Below are 22,754 nucleotides of genomic sequence, written 5' to 3'. Positions count from 1 at the left end.
TACACTTAGCGTTTTCTTCTACCACTGTGCTGACTGACAATCTCTATACTGAAGGTTCCGGCTGGACAAAGCTGCTTTTCTTAACGATTGTACCTTCATAAGAGTTTGTCGATTCAGAATTCACCTTCAACTTCGCGACTAGCCTAAACAGCCTGGAAATAAGACAAGGACAATACAGATAGAAATTACTATTCGTAACATTGACAAGCACATATACAAGATGTATCAGAAGTCCCTTACCACCCCTTGTAATATCCGCAGTGATGTATTTTCATGGAATTTGATATGGGCGATACAAAATAGGCCTAGCGGGACACCTTTTGGAGTATGTCACGGGGACGACCGCCATCTTGGTTCCACCATCTTGAATTCAACTTTTTTATTTAAAATTATAGTTGGGTCATGTGATACATCACCATAGGCTGTCAAATGTCAAATCTGAAATCAGATTTCATGTAACTTCATTTGGTGAAAAGTTATTGGCAACTGAAAGTGATGTTTACCTGTTACAGAATGTGCTCCACATGTTGTCCGTGCTGGGCAATGCACGTGTGCAGACGCTTCTCCCAATGTCTGTGGACACCGAGCAAGGTATCTGGTGAAATTTGCTCAAAGGCAGCCATGATACTTTGTTCCAGATGACGAAGATCACGAATTTTCACACCATACACCATAGCCTTAACTTGTCTCCAAAGGTAGAAGTCCATTGGAATTAGGTCTGGTGATCGGGTAGGCCATTCAACTGGCCCACGTCAACTAATCCATGTCCCAGGATATTGTTCATCCAGGTACTGACGCACCTGGACGCCATAATTTTGTTGGAAAAACCTGGGAAATGTACCATCTTTCGATATCAGAGCTGGCAGTATCTGTTCCTGTAGCATCCTCAGGTATCGTTCCTCATTTAACTTTCCTTGAATGAAAAAAGGACCGATTATCCGTGTTCCCCATATGCATACCCACACCATAATTATGCCTACACCGGTCAGGATCTGTCCATGCGGGGTTGTCATGCGACCAATAGCTCATGTTTTACCTATTCACCTCCCCATTTACGTAGAAGTTCGCTTCATTGGAATGGAGTATCTGCATAGCGACGCTTGGATTTAGCCGTAATTGCGCGATAGCTTACTCGCAAAACTGCACGCGACGATCTGGATCGTCCTCGGAGAGGTGTTGCTGCATTTGCACCTTATACGGATGCCACTTGTGCCTCTGTAGCACCCTGTACACTGAACTGTGACTCATAACACATTGCATTGCTATAAAACGTGTGCTTCACAGCGGTCGTCTTTCCAAGACCTTGCCCGTCTCATCGAATTTGAAAAATAACTGTGCCACTCCAACATGTGACACAGGGTGACGTTCTGGATGACGCAGGTTGAAATCGGCAGCAACTGCACGGGAACTTCTCCCACGCCAGTTTGACGATCTGGATGCGTTCCTCAGTTGTTAATGGCATAGTTCAGCACCTGCAACAAACAGTTAAACATCACTTTCAGTTGCCAATAACTTTTCACCAAATGAAGTTACATGAAATCTTATTTCAGATTTGACATCCTGACGAAATACTAGCCTATGGTCATGTACCTATAAAAAAGTTGAATTCAAGATGGCGGAACCAAGATGGCGGCCGTCCCCGTGACATACTCCAAAAGGTGTCCCCCTAGGCCTATTTTGTATCGCCCATCAAATTCCATGAAAATACATCACTGCGGATTTTACAAGGGTGGTAAGAGACTTCTGATACACCCTGTAGATTTCATTTTCCGCCAGCAACCTTCGATTTATCTGAAACGGAATTAGTGTTACATGGCAACATAGTGCCATGGCGGGTCAAAGCAGTCTTCTCTACGTTTCCGCATTTGAAATTAGTAAGGGCTTTAATACAGAACACAAACAAGGAAATCTCAAAGTTCACACATATAACCCAGTCCTTTCTAAGGAGATTATGGAAGCTGGATCGAAGCTTGTGTATTAGAGTGGAGTAAAAAAATATACAATTTTGCTGCAGGACATAGGAGCACGCGTGATGCGGCCCAGGTATTAGTACATAGCTCCTGGGGTGGCCGTCTGGGAAATAAGGAGAGAAGTATATTCTGTTGATATCTTTCAGTGTGGAATTACAAAATGTATGTGGCTTAAGTTCAGTTCCCGATAAAAATGTGCTTTGTTCTTTGTTCAACGTTTGCTTGTTCTCCCAACAATAACGTGCAAATCCATGTCATATTCATGAACGAAGAAACCCTTCAATGTATCAGAGGGTAAGTTTATAGAATGGAAAGTATTAAGCCTCTAAGTAGAGGTGTTTAATCTGCGCATTGGAGCTAAATGCCAATTGCTGGCAAGATCCACCATAAATTCAACCATGTGGTAATTTTCTACATATTCTAGGGCCTCCCCTATGGCGCAGTGGTAGCGTCATTGTCTTGTAATCAAGGGGTCCCGGGTTCGATACCCGGTGGAGGCACAAGTGGTTCGGATCCCACTTTAAACTGTAGGTCCAGTCCCGATTAGCCTTACTGTGCATAAAGTGGACTTAAAACAACAACTCAAACAACTCTACATATTCTATATCTTTCCGATATTCCATGATAAGCATGTGTGAGACCTTAAGGTCAAATGCATGTCAAAATAATAAGTCACAGCAATTTCAAACCTTCATATCTTCCTCAAGAGCTATGAATTACCCTTGATTGGAACTTCCCACGATTTGTTCTGATATTTGTTATTTAGCGTAGCTTTTCTGCAACTTTTGTCTAATCGCGACAATGAGGATGAATGATGGAAGGAGACTCACAAAGAACACCAATGCCCAGGTCGGGATTCAAACTCTGGATTCCGTGCTGTGCTAACCACTCAGCCACGTAGGTCGGCTGGAAATTCGTATGCGATACAACACTGTGTCAATCTGTAACTTGGTTTCATAGTTGGGTAACAGTTTCATACATCGGAGACACATTTCTTCAATTTTACACAAGAAACTACTTACGGAAATGAGTTTCTCCAAGGTTTACAACCTTCGTCGATATATATTCTTCCTAAAACTTCATCGTACAATGCAGCAGAACAATAAATAATCACTTTTCATGTAATAATATTGCGCATTTTGTGAAAATCGACATCATCATGCCGTTTTTTCCAAGATGTACCTGCAGATGGCTCTAGCGTCGGAAGTCACGCGATCTCGCTAGTGGAATCAGGGTTTCCAAACGTGTGATTTTTTTCGAGAAACGCGCGGTATTTTGTCGAGAAAGGAAAATGGGTTTTCGATGAATTTAGGGGTGAAATGGGTGCTAATGGAACCTAACCTAACAGGCCTAACCTAACCTCGTGTAAATGGTTCGTGGGGCTACCCGTGGATGGTTTTTGGAGCTAACGTCAATGGTTTGTGGGGCTACCCGTGGATGGTTCTTGGGGCTAACGAACAATGTTTTATCGAAATGTACAATTTCCAGACGTGATCCCCGGTTTTTTACAACTTTCATGCACAATAGAGTTGGAAACATTGATATTCGAAAACAAAAGAAGCGTTACCATTCGCAAAGCAAGCGATATCGCACCGAGACGTGCTTTCCGTGGCATTAAGGAAAATGGTTTATTTTAGCAGAAAAAGTGTTTGTTTTCGTGCAAAAAGCATATTGGCACCTTCCACTATGTTCCGCAATACATAATTGGTAAGTACTAACCACGAGAAAGACAAAATATCCGATTTAAATGTATCTCCGATGTATGAAACTGTTAATCATAGTTGAACTCTGATATTGAATTATTTGTATATATAACGCCTTCGCTTTTCCCATTGGAGATATTGCGCAGTGTTTCGGATCCTACTGTAAGCCCAGTCTCGATTAGCCAATCTGAATACAAAGTGGACATAAACAAACTTTGACTTTGACCAGGAAATATCAGAAGTTAGATGCAAGAGGGTATGTTACAAATGCAGGATGTTTTCCTCGGTTTGGAATGCAGAACTTTCGAATTCCATTACTGGCTTATCCGGTAGAAACTAAACTGGACAGCCGAATTTGTATTGACAGATACTGGAACGGTATGACTAAGCAGCCTAACTGAGTTGGAAACTTCTGAATGAATATTTGAGTTGAGTTTTTGTTTGAGGTGTGGAGACAGTCTACGGGAAGGAAGAAGGTATGTACTGCATTCACAAATTGTTTCAGGACAATCACAAGTTACGTCAGCATTTCGTTACAAAACGAAACAACTGATTAAGTTTCATAGTACCTAAAATAACCTATTTTGCTTGTTAGAACCTATTTTAGGTTTATGCGCCTAAATCAGACCTTTTTTTTAGGTTTTTATATATATTTTAAGGTTTTTCTGGATTTTTATGTCACACAGAGGTATTTGCTCGGTTTGAAACCAAAAAAATCAATGACTAACGTGTTTGAAACACATCTTCTGTCGATTTCCCTCCCTTTATTTTCCACGCAGCTTTCCTTCTCCTTTCCTTCTTCGATAAAAATAAAAGCTCAACTGTGAGAAGCGTCAGGGCATTTATAAATATGTATAAATTCAATGAGATAATAAAAGTTGCAATTTTTCACGTCTATGCAGAATTCACGCAGAATTCCCAGAGGGAATAATTCACGGACAATTTCAGGAATTCAAGGAATTCCCAGTGTCAAGTCACCCTGGCATTATGCAGCAAATCATACTGTAGATGCTTGATCCATTCTTCATATCAACAAGTAACTTTTGCTAGCAACACAAATATAGGATTACAATAATTTGTGGATAATTTTGAAAATGATGTATGGAAATGAAAATTTGGTTAGAAAGTTAATATTTGGTTGTTACTATTAAAATTTTGAAGCATTTTAAGTTTCTTGTGGAACGTACTTCAAGATTTTATGTGCCTAATTTAAGATTTTTAGAACCTATTTTAGGATTTTTAGAACCTATTTTAGGATTTTCAGAACCTATTTTGGGATTTTTAGAACCTAATTTAGGATTTTTAGAACCTATTTTGGGATTTTTAGAGCCTATTTTTAGGATTTTAGAGCCTACTTTGGGATTTTTAGAACCTACTTTGGGATTTTTAGAACGTATTTTGGGATTTTTAGAACGTATTTTAGGATTTTTAGAACCTATTTTGGGTTTTTTAGAACCTATTTTGGGATTTTTAGAGCCTATTTTTAGGATTTTAGAGCCTACTTTGGGATTTTTAGAACCTACTTTGGGATTTTTAGAACCTATTTTGGGATTTTTAGAACGTATTTTAGGATTTTTAGAACCTATTTTGGGATTTTTAGAACCTATTTTAGGATTTTTAGAACCTATTTTGGGATTTTTAGAACCTATTTTAGGATTTTTAGAACCTACTTTGGGATTTTTAGAATGTATTTTGGGATTTTTAGAACGTATTTTAGGATTTTTAGAACCTATTTTGGGATTTTTAGAACCTATTTTGGGATTTTTAGAGCCTATTTTGGGATTTTTAGAGCCTATTTTTAGGATTTTAGAGCCTACTTTGGGATTTTTAGAACCTATTTTGGGATTTTTAGAACCTATTTTAGGATTTTTAGAACCTATTTTGGGATTTTTAGAGCCTATTTTTAGGATTTTAGAGCCTACTTTGGGATTTTTAGAACCTACTTTGGGATTTTAGAACGTATTTTGAGATTTTTAGAACGTATTTTTTAGAGCCTATTTTGGGATTTTTAGAACCTATTTTAGGATTTTTAGAACCTATTTTAGGATTTTTAGAACCTATTTTGGGATTTTTAGAACGTATTTTGGGATTTTTAGAACCTATTTTAGGATTTTTAGAACCTATTTTGGGATTTTTAGAGCCTATTTTAAGAACCTAAAAGCACACTTTTTAGAACCTAAAAATCCGAGGTCTATTTCTGAGGCACTGCGAAGGCCTTTCCAGTGCCTTTATATACCGTAAAAAGAATAAGTCTTTGGTGTCCACGTGCAGTCACTTATGAGTCACTGCGCGCCGGCCCCTGTGGCGGAGTGGTTAGCACATCGCGCTACGACGCCTTGGGTCCCGGGTTCGAATCCTGGCCTGGGCATGGATATTTCTGAGTGTTCATTCATCAATTTCATCATATCATCACTCATCCCCATCTTCGCAAATTAGCCAAAAGTGGCACAAAAATCGAAGTAAAATAAAGCAAATCAAATCACAAAAAAGTCACTGCGAAGGCCTTTCCAGTGCCTATATACTTTAAGAAGAATAAGTCTTTGGTGTCCACGTGCAGTCACTTATGAGCCACTGCGAAGGCCTTTCCACCCATCTGCCTGCGAACTGAGGCCATTATCGAACTCTCTTCTCCATTAGTAAAATTGCTGGTGTTTCAAGCACGCACAGAGATATTGAATTATCATTTGCCGAGAAAGTTCTGTAATTTGTGGGCTGACAGAGGGCAAGACACCACTCCTCTTCACTGGCGCATGTTTGTATAGGCGCCATCTTTTAAATAACAAAAAGTGGCATTTTGAAGATCACTTGATCAGTGTTGCAGCCATGAGATTGTCTTATAAATAACAGTTGAAACTTCATGTAAATTTGAGTTGTGTACAGTCTGCCCTGCAATTTGACTCATCTAATAGTTACAAAATATAAAATATAGACAGTTGTAATGAACATCATTTGCACACAGCTTACCTTAAACTCTTACCTGGGAGCACTGTCTGTGTCTCATCAACACCAATGTTTTTTCGGTGTTGTCATGAAACAAATTTTGCCTATTCATCTAGCTAGATGTTACGCAACACCCAGGTTTACCTTTTACTTGCTAAAGAACTCTCTGGCATTCATACACCAGAAGGTTCATGGCCCAGCCTGGGCACAGGTGTTATCTGCGACTGTCCCTTCATCAATTCCATCATATTGTCACTCATTCTCATTTTCGCGATTTTCCAAAAGTGACAGAAAAGCGAAATAAAATAAACAGAACTTAATCTTGTCTACTCTAGTCATTGCCGTGGTAGCATATGATTTCCACCCGTCTCTGGGCAATATCAAGCCACTCTTCACCAACGTTATACACGCATCTTTTACGCTCACCAAGTATCGACTTACCTTTTCCCCAGCGCAAGAACGATGATGACAGTGAAGTTGCCTGTGATGCTGAGAAGGGCTGTGAAGGTGTAGATGACGATGAGGAAGTTCTGTACTGGCGGACCGACGACCTCCAACGAGGGGTAATCGATGTCTATGCTTCGATTCCCCTTCAAGTCCGCGTAGGAAAGCAATGATAAATTTACCACCTGCATCACTGCATCTGAAATAAGAAATGTGGTAGGTGATTACTTTTAGGCTATTTATTTGAGAACTAGGGTAGCATGAAACACAGTATCTGTTTACAGTACATAATTCTAGTTTCTACTTTCAATTAACCCTAACTTGCCCGTGCCGTTCGAGAAACTCACTTACCTGAGGGGGGGTCATAGGCCCACACTATTTTTTGTCACTAAAATTCAAGAAATAATTTTATTATTGAACCACTTCTTTCTTTGTTGATTATAAGTACAATTATTTATTAATTATAATAATTTTAAAAAATTCCATCATTAATAAAAAATAATAACCAATTATTGCATAAGTGTCGCACACTTTACCATTGACTAAAACTCACGAAAAGCACAATAATTTTTCCTCAAAGATTTTTTGTTTATGTACGTGCAGTTATTTATTAATTATAATAATTACAAAAAAATCACCATCATTATCAACAAATTGTACACTGTCACTGGCATCAGTGTCTCGAATAACACGCATCGAAAAGGGTTGCCTGACAGGCTCACCAAGTGAGTGAGTGAGTGAGTGCGAAAGAGAATAGAGATAGATAAATAGAGAGAGGGGAGAAAAGAGAGAGAGATCTGTGTATATTTACACTACATTGCTTTTCTGTCTCTTTATCAGATTAAAGTGGTCTCCGAACTACTATGTACCTACACCGGGTATCGAATACGATGCGAATGAATTATTAGCTCAAAGTGATGAAGCGCCCTTTGTGTAAAACCCATAAACTTCGGTGGCGAAATTGCGAGTCTACCACCACTACACCGCGTTTGTTAAAACCTGTCCCGCTTCCCGCGCTTGCCGATCGCTGGCTTTTCTAGCAGAAACCACGCGGCGTTGCCGCTGCAGACCGCGTGAACTCCGTGCTGGGGAAACCCGAAGCCAAGCTGTGAATAAAATGCGCTGAAATGCACAAATATATACAATTCCGCTTCATGAGTTTCAGCTAAGACGACACTAAACACAAAAAGGACACAAGCCAATATCACCAGAATAAATTCCATCCTGGATACTTTAAAACGCACACTAATCAGCACCACGCTTGCAAAACAAGCTTCTTCAACAAGACACAAACAAAACACGCGAGTTAGACCGCAACGTGGCAACAGCGTCTACGTAAGCGCCTCCCTTCTGCCTCCCATTCGCTCCTCGCTGCCCAGCAGATGACTTTTCCCTTGTTTCTCATTGGCACCAAAACTGTTGAGCCATTGCTAGCGCGGGAAACGGGTCAGGTTCTAACAAATTCGGTATAATAAACACTCTATGACAGAGAGGATGCAAGAGACAGAATGTAGCAAAATATATATTAATCAATGCAAATATTCTCAACGTGAAGAAGCATAAATGTAGCTAAAGCCCCCCTTTTTTTCTCGTTGAGACGCCCGTGTTAAGATTTCATCTTTGTACATTAGCAAAATTTCATAACTGTAGGAAAGGGATGAATGATGCATGTACGCGTTATCATCCGAAAGATGTCTACAGGGTGAACGCCAGTCTAATTTAATATTTATGAAAAGAGAATATATTACTAAGCGCTCTAGATGCATTGGGAATGAAATAGGCATTCTAGTTGTCATTATGGTGCATTGCGTAACTCATACGTTGGCAAATTCTTAAGTCGTTAGAGTTCCCATATGTTCATAACATCTGTGGATTTAGTCGTAATGCCAGTCAGTGATCCTAGACTAGCATCTGCTGTGAGGAAGAATTCGCCGTGGCATGCCTGTAACATTCTGCGCATGCGCTTGGACAAGGCCGAAAAGAGTCGAGTGAGAGGAGTCTACTGTTCAAAGCAGTGATGCCAAAAGCAGGGAAATTTCCCTCGGCACAGGGAAATTTAAGGGTGAAAAGGGCAAAGGGAAATTTAATGAAAAATAGGTAAAAAACAGGGAAATTTTAACTCACATTTTCGTTTCATTCTTTTAAAAAGTTCGATTTTTTTTGTTCAGCGTGTACTTTTTCCAAATGAATAGTTAGCAACAGTGACACTTTTCAGTAAGTTTTCTTTCTCCCTGTTATAGATGACCTTGACCGGTCAGTCTTATATTTGTCACGTTTCCTATAAAGGCCTCAAGGCACGAACCGCGCTGCACCTGGATATAATTTGGGACGCGATTTTCATTTTTTTTTCTTGTTCCATCCATCATTTCAGAACGTGTCTTAGTGGCTGTGTGTGTGACTTTGTGCGTCCTGTGTCGTTGCAAGGAGAATGGAAGAGGTGACTGATAGCAAGCTACCTGCAACTCACAAAAAGGTTAGAAAACGTCGTGGGGATTTATCTGCGGATGAAAAGGTGTCTGGGAAACATGTGAAAAGATTCGTATTGAGTCTGCTCATTACTTCACACTTTTATGATTTTCATAAATATTTAATGATAATAATATTATTATTAATAATAATAAAGTTTGTTCCTCAGGCAAAACAGGCGTCAAAAGAAAAATATTAACAGCATGCCCCTAGCTAAGCTTTGACAATGGGTGGGTTCCAAAGTCCGACAATCATTGCGGCCCAAACGATATTTTTTTTTGGGGGGGCGGTTTGGGGATTTTTTCAACACATTAGTGTTTTATTTTAAAATTCAAATGTTTATTTTAGGATAATTATATTATGAAACTATGATCAGTTTCTAGTATTTTATTCAAGGGGGGTTAGAACCCACTAAACCCCCTTATATACGGTCCTGATTAACAGTTATAGTAATACAAAGATACAGCTTCGGATGTGTTTTGAAAATCGAGGGAAATTAAGGTCGGAAAAGGGAAATTTTACAGTGGTAAAAGGGAGATCCTCCATTCGGAGATTGGCAACACTGGTTCAAGGTCAGATGAAAGGCTCGCACCGAAGCTGCACATGGAATTAGCGCGTTTGCGACCCCTACCTCGGTATCGTGTGCAGCAAGAAACAACGGGGGTAAATGGGACAGAGGCACACGTAGACCTGCACGACAAATTTCCTGGAAGGACCTTACGATGGTGGGCCTGCGTCCGGAGCTTCCCTCGACACATGGGGAGTCGGGCCCAGCCCTAAGGCCAGAGGTGTTTTGAAAATAAGTCTGTATCTCTCTTCCGTAACACGGAGCTAGAAATTTCTTCCGTTTTTTCGTACCCATGTTCCACAAAATGGGTCATGACATTTAAACTTAAACAATCTGGTTCATGACCTGTTCCATCATTTTAGGGGATGAGGGAATTCCTCTGCAGTACATGCATGACAAACGTAAAGAAGAACCTAACCGGAATTCTAACCTAAGATGCTTACTTCGAATAAATCCTCAGCAATTATTTCAGCATACCTCTTTCGTCCTTTTTTTTAGCACATAAAAGATAACAAGAAACAAATGCAGACTTTCCTGCGAAGTGACGTGCATTGGCGGGGTTATTACTTCTTTATTGGTCCACCTTTCCGCAAAAAACAGGTCAGTTTCATGAAATGGTAAAAAGAAACTGAAAGGAAAAAAATAATTAGAACCGTAGATGAAGTTTCAGCGTCAGGGGACAGAAAATAATTTTGTTGACAACTCCTTTAACGAGTTCCCCTCCCACCCCATATCTCCCCCACCCGCTTGGAACAAATGATGTTATTCTTCTAGTTTACCCTCAGTTATTTATACCCCCGCCCAAGACGGCAACGCACTGAACACGCAGCAAGAAACAATAATTTTACCTCGAAATTTTTTTATAGCTTTCATAACATTTACAACAAAATTGACCTGCTACAAAATTACATATCAGATATAATTTACTCCTATGTTCCATGGGGCAATTTACAAAGTTCCTTTTAATTCCATTTTATGCTCAGATAGTCTATCAGGACTGGACCTACAGTTTAAAGTCGGATCCGAACCATTTGCATATATACAGGATTGTTCAGAGGGGACTGTAATTGTAAAGGTGGATGAATATTCATACCTGCGTTCTAGGGGATATAAATAACAAAAATATATAGTACTGTAGTTGCCATTTTTAACCTCGGATTTCAAAGTCGTTTCAAAGATGAAAATAGTGATTGGGGGTCATTTTAAGGGGTGTTTGATTTCCACTTTGGTCTTTCCGGAGTTATTTGTGCTTTATTTGAAAATTTGAATGTTTCTAAAAAAAAATCAGGGAGATGATGTAGCCCTTTCAGCTCCCCTCTCTGTACGCCAGTGATCCGAGCCACTCCACCAGATATCATACCCGAGACCGCTATATTACAGGGAAAGTTTACAATCTGTTACCTTGTAGTAGGTCTGTATTGGGTACAATTCATAGGTTGTACAGCATTGTAAACATGATGAACGTGAATCCGAAAACAACAAAACATTTTTTTTTGTATAATTGACATCATTCAATACTAAAACATTTTTTCATGTCTCGAGATGCAACTACAGCATGGTCCGTTATAATCACTTCATCAAAACGCTAGACACATAACGTACCTACCTCACGTTTGCGATTGTTTGTACAAAGTCAGCAAGGTAAAACTAATCACCAGATTTAAAGAGGGAACATTTCTGGACGTTTACTGAAAATTGGAGTCAGATGCAAATAAAAACATGGGTGCAGTGAAGATTTTGTTAAAAAGTAACGTTTAGGCCATATTGGGTACAATATGTACCCAATATGGTTTAGTAATATATTTTGTTCTTTCACATAACAAGTGCAACAGGAATTGTAAAGGAAGTACCAGAATGTTATTTGTATAGGTAGATAAGTATATTAATACACTTATGTTCTATTTACATAATGAGATTACACAAAGAGATAACATCGTTTACGAAGCAATAATCAAGGAAGTGACGTGTCATAACTTGTCACCAGAAGACTATGGATTACACATCACAGTCTAGACAAATGAAACGAACATTATCATCCTTACTAACTTCCAGACACTCTACGTGAATATAGGAGTAATAAATGCCACATTTGCACATGTTCTTAACGATATGTTCCTAAGTAGGCCATATTGAGTCCATCGTACATGTTCGTTTTTCTTTCGTTTAAAACAGGACTTTAGATTAAAGTCTAAACTAAGTACATTGTTGTAAAGTACAAATTATGAGCTACCATAATATGTACTAGAGATATAAACACCTATCACTTGGAAGATGTAGTAAGTAATAACTTATGTACGCAATATTAGATCACTTACAATCCAATCACAAGGTCTAGCCATTTTGCTTATAGGTACAGCCAACAGGTTCAATCACGTCATTCGGACAGCCTAAATGACATACTAACGTCATCTGTTGAATTCCCCATGAAACTACTTGGAAACAGCAAATAGGCCATATTGGGTACTAGGCCATATTGGGTTCAGGTACCTTATTTCCGGATGTTAGCCGTTAACAAAATCATAAACGCCCTTGACACAATTAGTTAGTACTCAGTACCTTGCACATAACATTATCATGAACAAATCGCACACAATTAGTGTTTTAAGCAACAATGGAGAACCCGATGTGCCTTACATAAAAGGATGCAAGGCGATGGAAGTGAGCAAGAGCATTTTTAAATTTTATTTTTTGCAAGCTGTTAATAATATTAATTTGATGGGGAACCCCTGACTCCATTGCCCCCTCCCACCTAAATATGGCTCGGCAGAAGAAACCCTTCTTTTGTGAAGATTAATTTGTAGGTTCCTGCCTGATATGAATAGTTTGAAAATATCTTAACGAAAGTGACACTAGTGATCATTCCACACTATAATGAAATAGAGAGAAAAGCCTGGATGTCCATGCGGTTTGCATTGTAATAAAGCTCGTAATTAAGGATACGTCACTTCTTTATCACTCTTTAGATGCTTCCTTTCCTATGTGAAATGGCAGAAACTGAGTAGAAAACCATGTTCATCCCCAGCCTGCTTTTAAAGCTCTGAAAATCTCTCGTTTGCAAACATCTCTAATAGAGGCTCTGGTCGCCTTTGTAACTCAACGACGCGTTTCGCAAACGGGCTCCATTTGGCGGGTAAATTTTCACCCCATGCGGTAAACTACACTTGCTTTCTACCCACCAGGTAGAACAAAGGCCAGATTGCGCCATTTTTAAGCCAATCATGTGTATGGACGGAGAGCCATAATGCGGTTGCTCTCAAATCCCATGCGCCCTGCTAAGTTGCCATCGGCAACAACAATGCAGCTCAACAATGTATTCTGTGAAACAATTTTACTTCAGAGACCAAGGCTGCAGAGATTAGTGTTGCAATTGCAAGGAGAACAAGATAGCATTAAGTGATTGACTACATTTACAACAGAGAAAACAAGGTTGGTTGTTAAAAAGCACACTGACCGATGAACAGTAGTTATCTTTATTGAAGATAAATTGTTTGTTTTTTGAGCCTTTGAGAAGAGCAGTAATCACTCATATGCATCCACAATCAACCCACGAGTGTACCATTCTTTCGAAACTTTGAAGATGATGCACTGAATGTTTTGACATTGAAATTAAGTGTAACATGATATGATCAGTGATGAATAGTGGGGTGACCAGGGGGGAATCCCATCCGGAAATACGACACCCACCAGAAAATTTCAATAACCTGGCAGAACATTCGAACAATAGGTAAGATTTTTTCAACCACGTTCACTTTGGCTATCATTCACATAAATGTAACGTAGATGTCCTTTTTTTTTTACGTTTTCGTAATACAAAGCACTGATTCAGTCCCCTCTATATTTAAGAGTCAAGTAAAGGAACGAAGGCAAATTATAGCTCGTTTTGAATAAAATTTTATTTCATTGGAACTCAACAATGATAACGTGTAGAGCGATAGGGCAAACGTAATGTGATCTCTTCTTGCAACTATTTTAACGGTTAGTTTAGTCAAAAGTTTGCTGAGGGATTGTGGTGATGTGCTTGTGCAGTTTTATCGAAATTTATACTTAATTGAATTACATATCAGAGATAAGGGACAATTTAAAATAATAGTCTTGATTTTTATTAGTATTATAATTTGATGCCTGTGATATTCCCCCCTTGAAATTTGATTCCCCCCACTGGAGGAAAGTGGCTGTATTGAACACTCGATATGATGAAACAAGATACTTTAGTTTTAGAACGTTTTATTTGAAATTAAATATTTTATAATTTTATGGTGTGTAAAAGTGATTTAAACTGTCGTAATGGAATTTGCTCTTGTGAAGAACATTGCACAAATTGAGAAGGCGGTATAATTGAGGAAGAAAATTATCTAAGGGAGAGTGAATGAAATTCCTAAACCAGATCTCTAAGAAAGTTGTGTGGACCTATGAAAATTTTATTTAAATATTTATTCAATCAACAAAAATCAAGTACAATTACATGTAGAAAATTTCAGCACCGCCATTTTCCTGCTTCAATTTGATTATTTTGAACAGTGATATATAAAGAACATCCTATGCAAGAATAGTTTGCCAGAGTGGCAGCAAGTAAAATTGGACTGTAATAAACAAAATTAAATTGCAAGAACACCTTTGCGAATATACACTTGCTGTCAGTAAAGAAGGTTCAATATTTTAACCAGTTGATGGCAGAGGCCTGTTGTTTGGAAACTTCTATCCCTTTGATAGCAAAGTTTCGAACCCAGGTAACACACTGCGGGAAGGTGAGATGTAGATAATGATGGATTGATGCACCGTGCGTAGATTGAATAATCCGCGTTTTTGGGACTAAGGGCTCTCACTCCTGATCTTTGATGCTGATAAATCATGTACCTCTTTCCCCATTCCACCCGGTTGCAAAATAGAGTTGATCTATACCGAATACCTATCAGATGAAGGCGACCATTAAACATAGTGGAAAGAAAGATTGATTTCTTTTATTTTACTTCGCTAATCACGAAGATGAAGATGATAATGATGAAACGGATGAAGGAACAATCTCAAACTCCCCGATGGCGTAGCGGTAACGTCGTCGCATTGTAATCAAGAGGTCGCGGGTTCGATATCCGGTGGAGGGACATCGCACATTGGTTCGGATCGCACTTTAAACTGTAGGTTCAGTCCCGATTAGCCTATCTGTGCAAAAAGTAGGCCCCCCACACTGGACGCCAGTCTAGAGGCCAGAGCCTCGCTAGCCTGCAAAATACAGTCCAGGGTGTGCAACGTGGAAGGGAGATTGACCTTTGGGCTCTTCGCTAAGGGTTCCCCTCCCCTTTATACATCTGGGAAGAAAGAAAGGAAAGGAAGTTCGGCAGAGACTTCACAGGCACTACTCAGTATGTAATAATATTCTTATAACAAGCAACATCATTAAGCTTTCTTCCCTTCTTGTTGGAATTACAAAACTACAAGTCAACAAGAGCTGCTGATTGAAAAGAATCGGACTAAATATAAATATCCGATTTCTTGTAAATCGGTCTAGACTAATTAAAGCTTGCAGAGCGGACTCATTATTTGGCAATATTAATGCCGATGCAATTAGTCGAGTTCGGCCGAGAGAAAAAAGAAAGATAAAATGCATATTGCTGAAGAAAGCAACGTCAGGAAGAGGAATGCAGTTTGCGCTAAACATGAATGAATATAGACGGGAAATATGGTTGGAATGTGTAATGCCTGTAATATCCAGGAACATGAATCTTGTAATACCTGGATTTGGGAACGGCAAATAGTGGGATCCAGGAATTACAATTCCTAGATAAAGCAACAGCTTTTGGCTGGCAATGCACACATAACCCTAGCTTACCAGTGCCGTACGAGAAACTTACTTACCTGAGTAGGGGCGAGGGGAAGGGGGGGGGGAGCTCACAGGCCAACACTTTATTTTATTACTAAAATTCGAGTAACCATTTTGTTATTGAATCACTGCTTCCTTTGTTCATTGATTATATATGTTCAGTTATTCATTAATAATAATAATAAATTACAGAAATTACCATCATTAACAAAATATAATAAACAATTATTGTATGAGTGGCACACATATTTTATCACCACTCGTTAAAACTCAGAAAACATAATATTTTTTAAAAAAGAATTTTTGTTTGTAGAGGGGATAATAATGACAAATATTAACATCATTGCCAACCAATTGTACACTGTCACTGGCATGAGCGTCAAAGATGGCGCCCACAAAGTGCATTTTGCTTCCTATTTACATTACATTTACGTTATTATGAACAAAAGTAATACAGAAATATGGAGAACATCCTAGGTAACAATATAATTTATTTTCAATTTTTTTATAAAAATTTTAACAGTTGAAAAATCGAAAAAATAGAGGTGACAGCTGAGAGCTTCTCCCCCCTCCCCTCGGGTAAGATAGGGTTTTAACTCCAATTTCATGAAAAATTCCGCCTGACTATCTGCAGATGTGCGTGATAATCTCATTAACCCATATTGATTTCAGTTTAATCAAGACACTTAGATGTACGTGAACAGAGGAACGGAATGGATCAACGATCTATCCAGAATTCTAGCTCGCAAGCTCTCAAAACACTCGATCATCAAAAGAGAAACCCACCACAACTCGTATTTTCAGAGAAGCCTTTAATGTTACGCATAACACAGGTGCATCAATGGTGCACGAACCGACGGCCAAATTGGCTTAAGTTCGTTTGAAATTATAATTAGTCTCGAAGCAAAATTCCGTGCCGCATTCATCAAACGCTAGCCACAGGTGCTTGATCAATTGACCTTGCCCAGGGACATTTGTTGCTAACACTTTGCTTCTAGCTTGCGAGAATTTTGGGACGCGTTTTGATTATTTATTTTTTTACTTGCGCAAATTAAATTATCGTCTTAACTTGAGCTATGTAGAACAACAAGAGGCAACACCTACAAAATAATCTGTTACTCAGAAGTTGTTCCTGCTGTACTCAACAAGGTAAGTACAATACTGATAAAATGCATATCTATTTTTCACATACTGTAATTTTTGTTATATTGTTTTTCTGGCCTCCCCGATGGCGCAGTGGTAGCGTTGTCGCCTTGTAATCAAGGGGTCTTGGTTCGATTCCCGGTGGAGGCACACAGTGATTCGGATCCCACTTTAAGCTGTAGGTCTAGTCCCAATTAGCCTTACTGTGCATAAAGTGGACTTAAAACACCAAATCAATCAATCAATCAAAACCTTACTGTGCATACAGTGGACTTAAAACACCAAATCAAAATCAATCAATCAATCAAAACCTTACTGTGCATAAAGTGGACTTAAAACACCAATCAATCAATCAAAACCTTACTGTGCATAAAGTGGACTTAAAACACCAAATCAAAATCAATCAATCAATCAAAACCTTACTGTGCATAAAGTGGACTTAAAACACCAAATCAAAATCAATCAATCAATCAAAGGCTTACTGTGCATACAGTGGACTTAAAACACCAAATCAAAATCAATCAATCAATCAAAACCTTACTGTGCATAAAGTGGACTTAAAACACCAAATCAAAATCAATCAATCAATCAAAGCCTTACTGTGCATACAGTGGACTTAAAACACCAAATCAAAATCAATCAATCAATCAAAACCTTACTGTGCATAAAGTGGACTTAAAACACCAAATCAAAATCAATCAATCAATCAAAACCTTACTGTGCATAAAGTGGACTTAAACACCAAATCAAAATCAATCAATCAATCAAAACCTTACTGTGCATAAAGTGGACTTAAAACACCAATCAATCAATCAAAACCTTACTGTGCATATAGTGGACTTAAAACACCAAATCAAAATCAATCAATCAATCAAAACCTTACTGTGCATAAAGTGGACTTAAAACACCAAATCAAAATCAATCAATCAATCAAAACCTTACTGTGCATAAAGTGGACTTAAAACACCAAATCAAAATCAATCAATCAATCAAAACCTTACTGTGCATATAGTGGACTTAAAACACCAAATCAAAATCAATCAATCAATCAAAACCTTACTGTGCATAAAGTGGACTTAAAACACCAAATCAAAATCAATCAATCAATCAAAACCTTACTGTGCATAAAGTGGACTTAAAACACCAAATCAAAATCAATTAATCAATCAAAACCTTGCTGTGCATAAAGTTTACTTAAAACACCAAATCAATCAATCAATCAAAAACTTACTGTTCATAAAGTGGACTTAAAACACCAAATCAATCAATCAATCAAAACCTTACTGTGCATAAAGTGGACTTAAAACACCAAATCAATCAATCAATCAAAACCTTACTGTGCACAAAGTGGACTTAAAACACCAATTCAATCAATCAATTGTTTTTCTTTCGTCTCTTCCGATTTCTCTAGATTATTCAGTGTAGTCCGAGTCTTTTGTAATTAATGGTAGTCTTGTCGTATCATTCTCGAATTATAGAGACTCTACCGTGTTTCAAAGCAAACTCCTATTAATTGGATAAATAGGTGTCAAATGTTTTTGTTCCTTTTTATTTATAATCTGTTATTATTACTTTCTGATCAAAATATACTTCCTTGTTGTTACACAAGCCACAATCACACTATAATAACAAAGGGGTAATTTATGAAAGAAAAATAGTGTTCCTGTGTTTTGTCTCCAAACACAGCTTGAATTGGTGACTGAGAATTTAACAGAACTTTCCCATCACAGATGATTACTTAGCCGTTTCCATGGTAATCGCAATGACAATAATGGTTCACAGAGTAAATCAAGAATGCAAGGGTGTAGAAGACGGCCGATGCGTGGTGCTGATCGCGTCACCTCTAAAATGGCAGAGATCGAGAATGTGCGGCGGATAACTTCACTTTTTTACCTGTATCAAAGGATATAGGCCAGAGATTATTACATTGGTATTATACATACCATTCTTTTCCCAGACATTCTCCAGATTTTTCTTAAAGGTAAGATATATTGGCGTTGGATTTATTCGCATCCCTGTTTAAAACGTTACACTCCCAGATGAAAAACACCCCTTACTTGTTTGGCGGAGAAAATCTATTCATGCGAAAACTGAATATGTGCCATATGACTTCGATGAACCGCAGCGAAAAAACAATGCACGAACCGCCCCTGATTACGTATACATTTTTAAATGGCCTGTGTTATTACCCGCCAGATAAGAACAAAGAGTGTAAACTCTAAAGGCAACTATGAGGCCATTTTTTTTTCGGAGGAAAATTCTAAAGCAAAGACAATCAATCACTCTGCGAAGCGTTAACTAAATGCAGGTGATAGCAAAGTAGGTGATAGGTTATGATGTGCAGCAAGAGAGCCACTATTTCCTGTCTGTCACTTCCTGTAGTGGGATAAAAACATGAGACTGCTGCATTACCCTCTTCTTCCCTTGAGGGCGTGAAAGAGAGGCGCTTTGTCATCCGAGACCGTCTACTGACGTCAGTCACCTGCAAGAAACAGAAAACAAGGAAAATTGTGCGAGGGGAAGTGAAGAAGCGTATAACTGTGCTAAGAGGGAAAACTGATTTCCCAGAATTGGTTTATTTTATTTCCCATTCCAGTTCAACCGAAACCGAAGTAAATACGCTATGTTCAATTCGATAAAGGCTGAAATTAAAATCTGAATTTTCCTTCTAGTAAATAATAGCAACCTATCAATACACATCGATTACTCAGGAACTATTTGAGATGTGATTGTAAACCTTGGTACGTTGACAAGTATACCTTATTCCAGTGGTTCCCAAAGTGTGCGCCGCGAAATGTTCTAATATTTTCACTGAAATTACACTTATTCCAACGTATGTGCTTATTTAATACTTTTTATGTGAAAATTTTTCTGAATGTGAAATATGAGGTTATTTTTTTACTTAAGACATGCAACCTAACCACACTAACTGAGCGTTGCAAGTGCTAGATAGGCCTTCATTCTAACTTGCGCGCCGCGGGAAAATCTTTAATCACTAAGGGCGCCGTGAAACGAAAACATTTTGGAATCCCTGCCTTATACTAACACAATATAATATCCCGAGCAGAGTGTCCGCTTGTTTGTTGAGTCTAGCTACATTCAATCAACAATCGACATATATCGAGCTTTTGATATCTGAAAAACTAGTGTAGGACCAAACATGTAATTTGATGAACCCAGGCATATGAACAGTGACTTCGAATTTCAACTAATTCTAATTTAACTAACTCGACAAATTAGCCAAAAGTGACAGACGAACGACTTAAAGTAACAGAAGAACACAAGAAAACAGTATTTTCTGAAGTATGGGCAAGGTAGGGATCTATCATAGCTTCTTGCACAATATTATCTCTTTCGTAACATCAACACTTATTGACGTATTCTAACCAAAAAATAGACAATGGTTAATAAGGGCTTTGTGATGAGTTTTTCTTTTTTAATTGTGTATATTCCAGTTAAATTCTATCATCGACATGTTGAATAATATAAATTCATAAACTTATGCATGCATGTTAATTGTAATGTAAATAGTTGTTCATAATTACTAAAGTAACTCATAACTGTCACAAACTCAATTGGAAAAGTAATATCCCCGATATAATGAGCAGTGTATCACCACAGATGTATCACTGTATGCACAAATACCCCTCAATGTGCCATGAGAAATATGTTTAACTAGGATTGAGAATAGTTGCTATGTGTTAGGGACGATGGGAATGCAACAGTTGGAACACTACATCGCGTCAAAACACGCTCCAATAACGCACGCCTAACAATAGCTTACAAATAGATTTTCAAGCCATTACAGATTGAGTTAGGGAATTTAGCAATCATAGCTTCCAAATCCACACTGCCACATTACGTGCTTATTCTATCAATTTCCTCTTGCAATGGACGAGAACTTGAAGTAATTAATACAGTACATAGTACTACAGCGGAACTAGGCTTACGATTTAAACACCACATCAAACCCATTTTTCTCTCCCTTTTCATCTCTTTCTCTGTGTTTCTTTATACCCTTTCTCGATTTTCTCTCTCTTATCATTCCTGCTCGTCTTTTTCATCTCCTATTTTCCCTTTCTCTCTCTTTCCTTCTCTATTAACTCCTCTCTCTTTTTATATATTCTTGTTTTCTTGTTTCTTTTTCTACCGCTTCATCTTTCTTTTCCAACCACTTCTCTCTTCTTCTTCTCCCTTTTCTTCCTCTCTCTCTCATCGTATCTCTTTTCCTCCCCCTCTTTTTCTTTTCTTATATATTTTTCTTCCTCCCTCTTTCTTTTCTTATCTCTTTTTCTTCCTCTCTTTCTTTTCTTGTCTGTTTTTCTTCCTCTCTCTTTATTTTCTTCTCTTTTTCTTCCTCTCTCTTTCTTTTCTTATCTTCTTTTCTTCCTCTCTATCTTTCTCTCCTTATTTCCGTTTCTTCCTCTCTCTCCTTCTTTTCTTATCTCTATTTTTCTCTCTTTCAGTTTTCATCTCTCTATTTTCCTTATCGTTCTCTTTCTCTATTTCCATCTAGTCCCCTCTCTCTCACACAATTAATGAAGTGAACATAATAGATGGAAACTCCCGAGCTTTCAGCTAAGGCCAATCTTGTTACGCGTGTTCTGGGAGTAATGAAAGCATTAATGTAGTGTCACCCCTTCTGATGGAAATTTAGTTGACAGCAGCAATCTTCAAGCCTACTGGGACTAAGTACGCGTATCGTATATGAGTTTAATCAGATACTCAATTTTTTTAAAAAAAATATTAAACATAATTAGCACTATCTTCCTAGTAACTAACCTGGAAATGTACAATTTCATATTTTTGTGTGTCTCTGACGGTTAGTATAATTCGCGTACTGCAACATTTTTTCTTACTTTCGTCATTGTTGGGTTTGCTGTTATGCATTTCGTTTATTTTATTTGGTTTTCTAGAGTAACTGTGACAATGAGGGTGAATGATGAATCATTTCTGGAAGTATTAAAACATTAAAATGCTGACCAAAGAAAAAATTTATTGTATAAAAAATATACACTAACAGGGTCTTCTTCGGACGTTCCGTTTTTAGTGTATATTTTTTATACAATAAATTTTGCCTTGATCAGCATTTTAATGTTTTATTAACATGGAAACAAGGCTTAATAGTGTTACAGGTAGTATTGTATGGAGACTTGCCTTTCCCCATATTCCTCGTAAGGGTATTTCTTCTTTAAAGTGCCCGACCCTGTGGCCGAGTGGTGAGTTCAGCGGAAGTGCCCGCGCGAGCAACATCGCCGTGCCTCTGCTCGTGAACCGGTGAGTCATCGGGACTCTGGCGTGCTAGACGACGCGAAACGCGTAAATATTCAAGTTACGTAAAGTTGTTGAATTGAACGAGAAATGGAAATTCGTCGCGTAAATACGCTAAAGTTATGGTTTTCAAGTGTGAAGAAGTGCCCATCATCGCTGATGCTTCATCGTTGGATACGGGATACTCTTGCATTGACTGAAGACCAGGTATTAAGTATTGAACTGGACCAATACCGTAAGTGTGTATATATTAAGTTAGTGACGCGTCTATTAGGCGAACAGTTACTTAATAAATTTGAAGGGAAGTTAGTGTATTGTGATGAGGATGATGAACATGAAATTAGATTAGACTGGGCTGATAGGACAACTACACTAGTGAGACTACATGTTATACCTATGGAAATAACCGATAGCCATATCCGTACAGTGCTTGC

The 22,754-nt window shown here is 38.2% G+C and overlaps 1 protein-coding gene across 1 annotated transcript in view; it reads right to left on the bottom strand.

Moving 5' to 3' along the window:
• Positions 1-21,939, bottom strand: part of LOC145995068 (allatostatin-A receptor-like) — a 153,612-nt gene extending 131,673 nt beyond the window's left edge. The window contains exons 1-2 of the mRNA XM_083131600.1: positions 21,909-21,939; positions 7,055-7,256 (exon numbers count right to left, since the gene is read on the bottom strand). Coding sequence (XP_082987726.1) covers positions 7,055-7,256; positions 21,909-21,939 — 233 coding nt within the window. The remainder of the gene's footprint in view (positions 1-7,054; positions 7,257-21,908) is intronic.
• Between the last annotated feature and the right edge of the window lie 815 nt (positions 21,940-22,754).

Source organism: Lepisma saccharinum, chromosome 11, assembly GCF_977018435.1.
Source record: "Lepisma saccharinum chromosome 11, izLepSacc3.1, whole genome shotgun sequence".
NCBI classification, from domain to species: Eukaryota; Metazoa; Arthropoda; class Insecta; order Zygentoma; family Lepismatidae; genus Lepisma; species Lepisma saccharinum.
The sequence above is the reverse complement of the archived record's forward strand: the minus strand, read 5'-3'. Positions and strand labels throughout refer to the sequence as shown.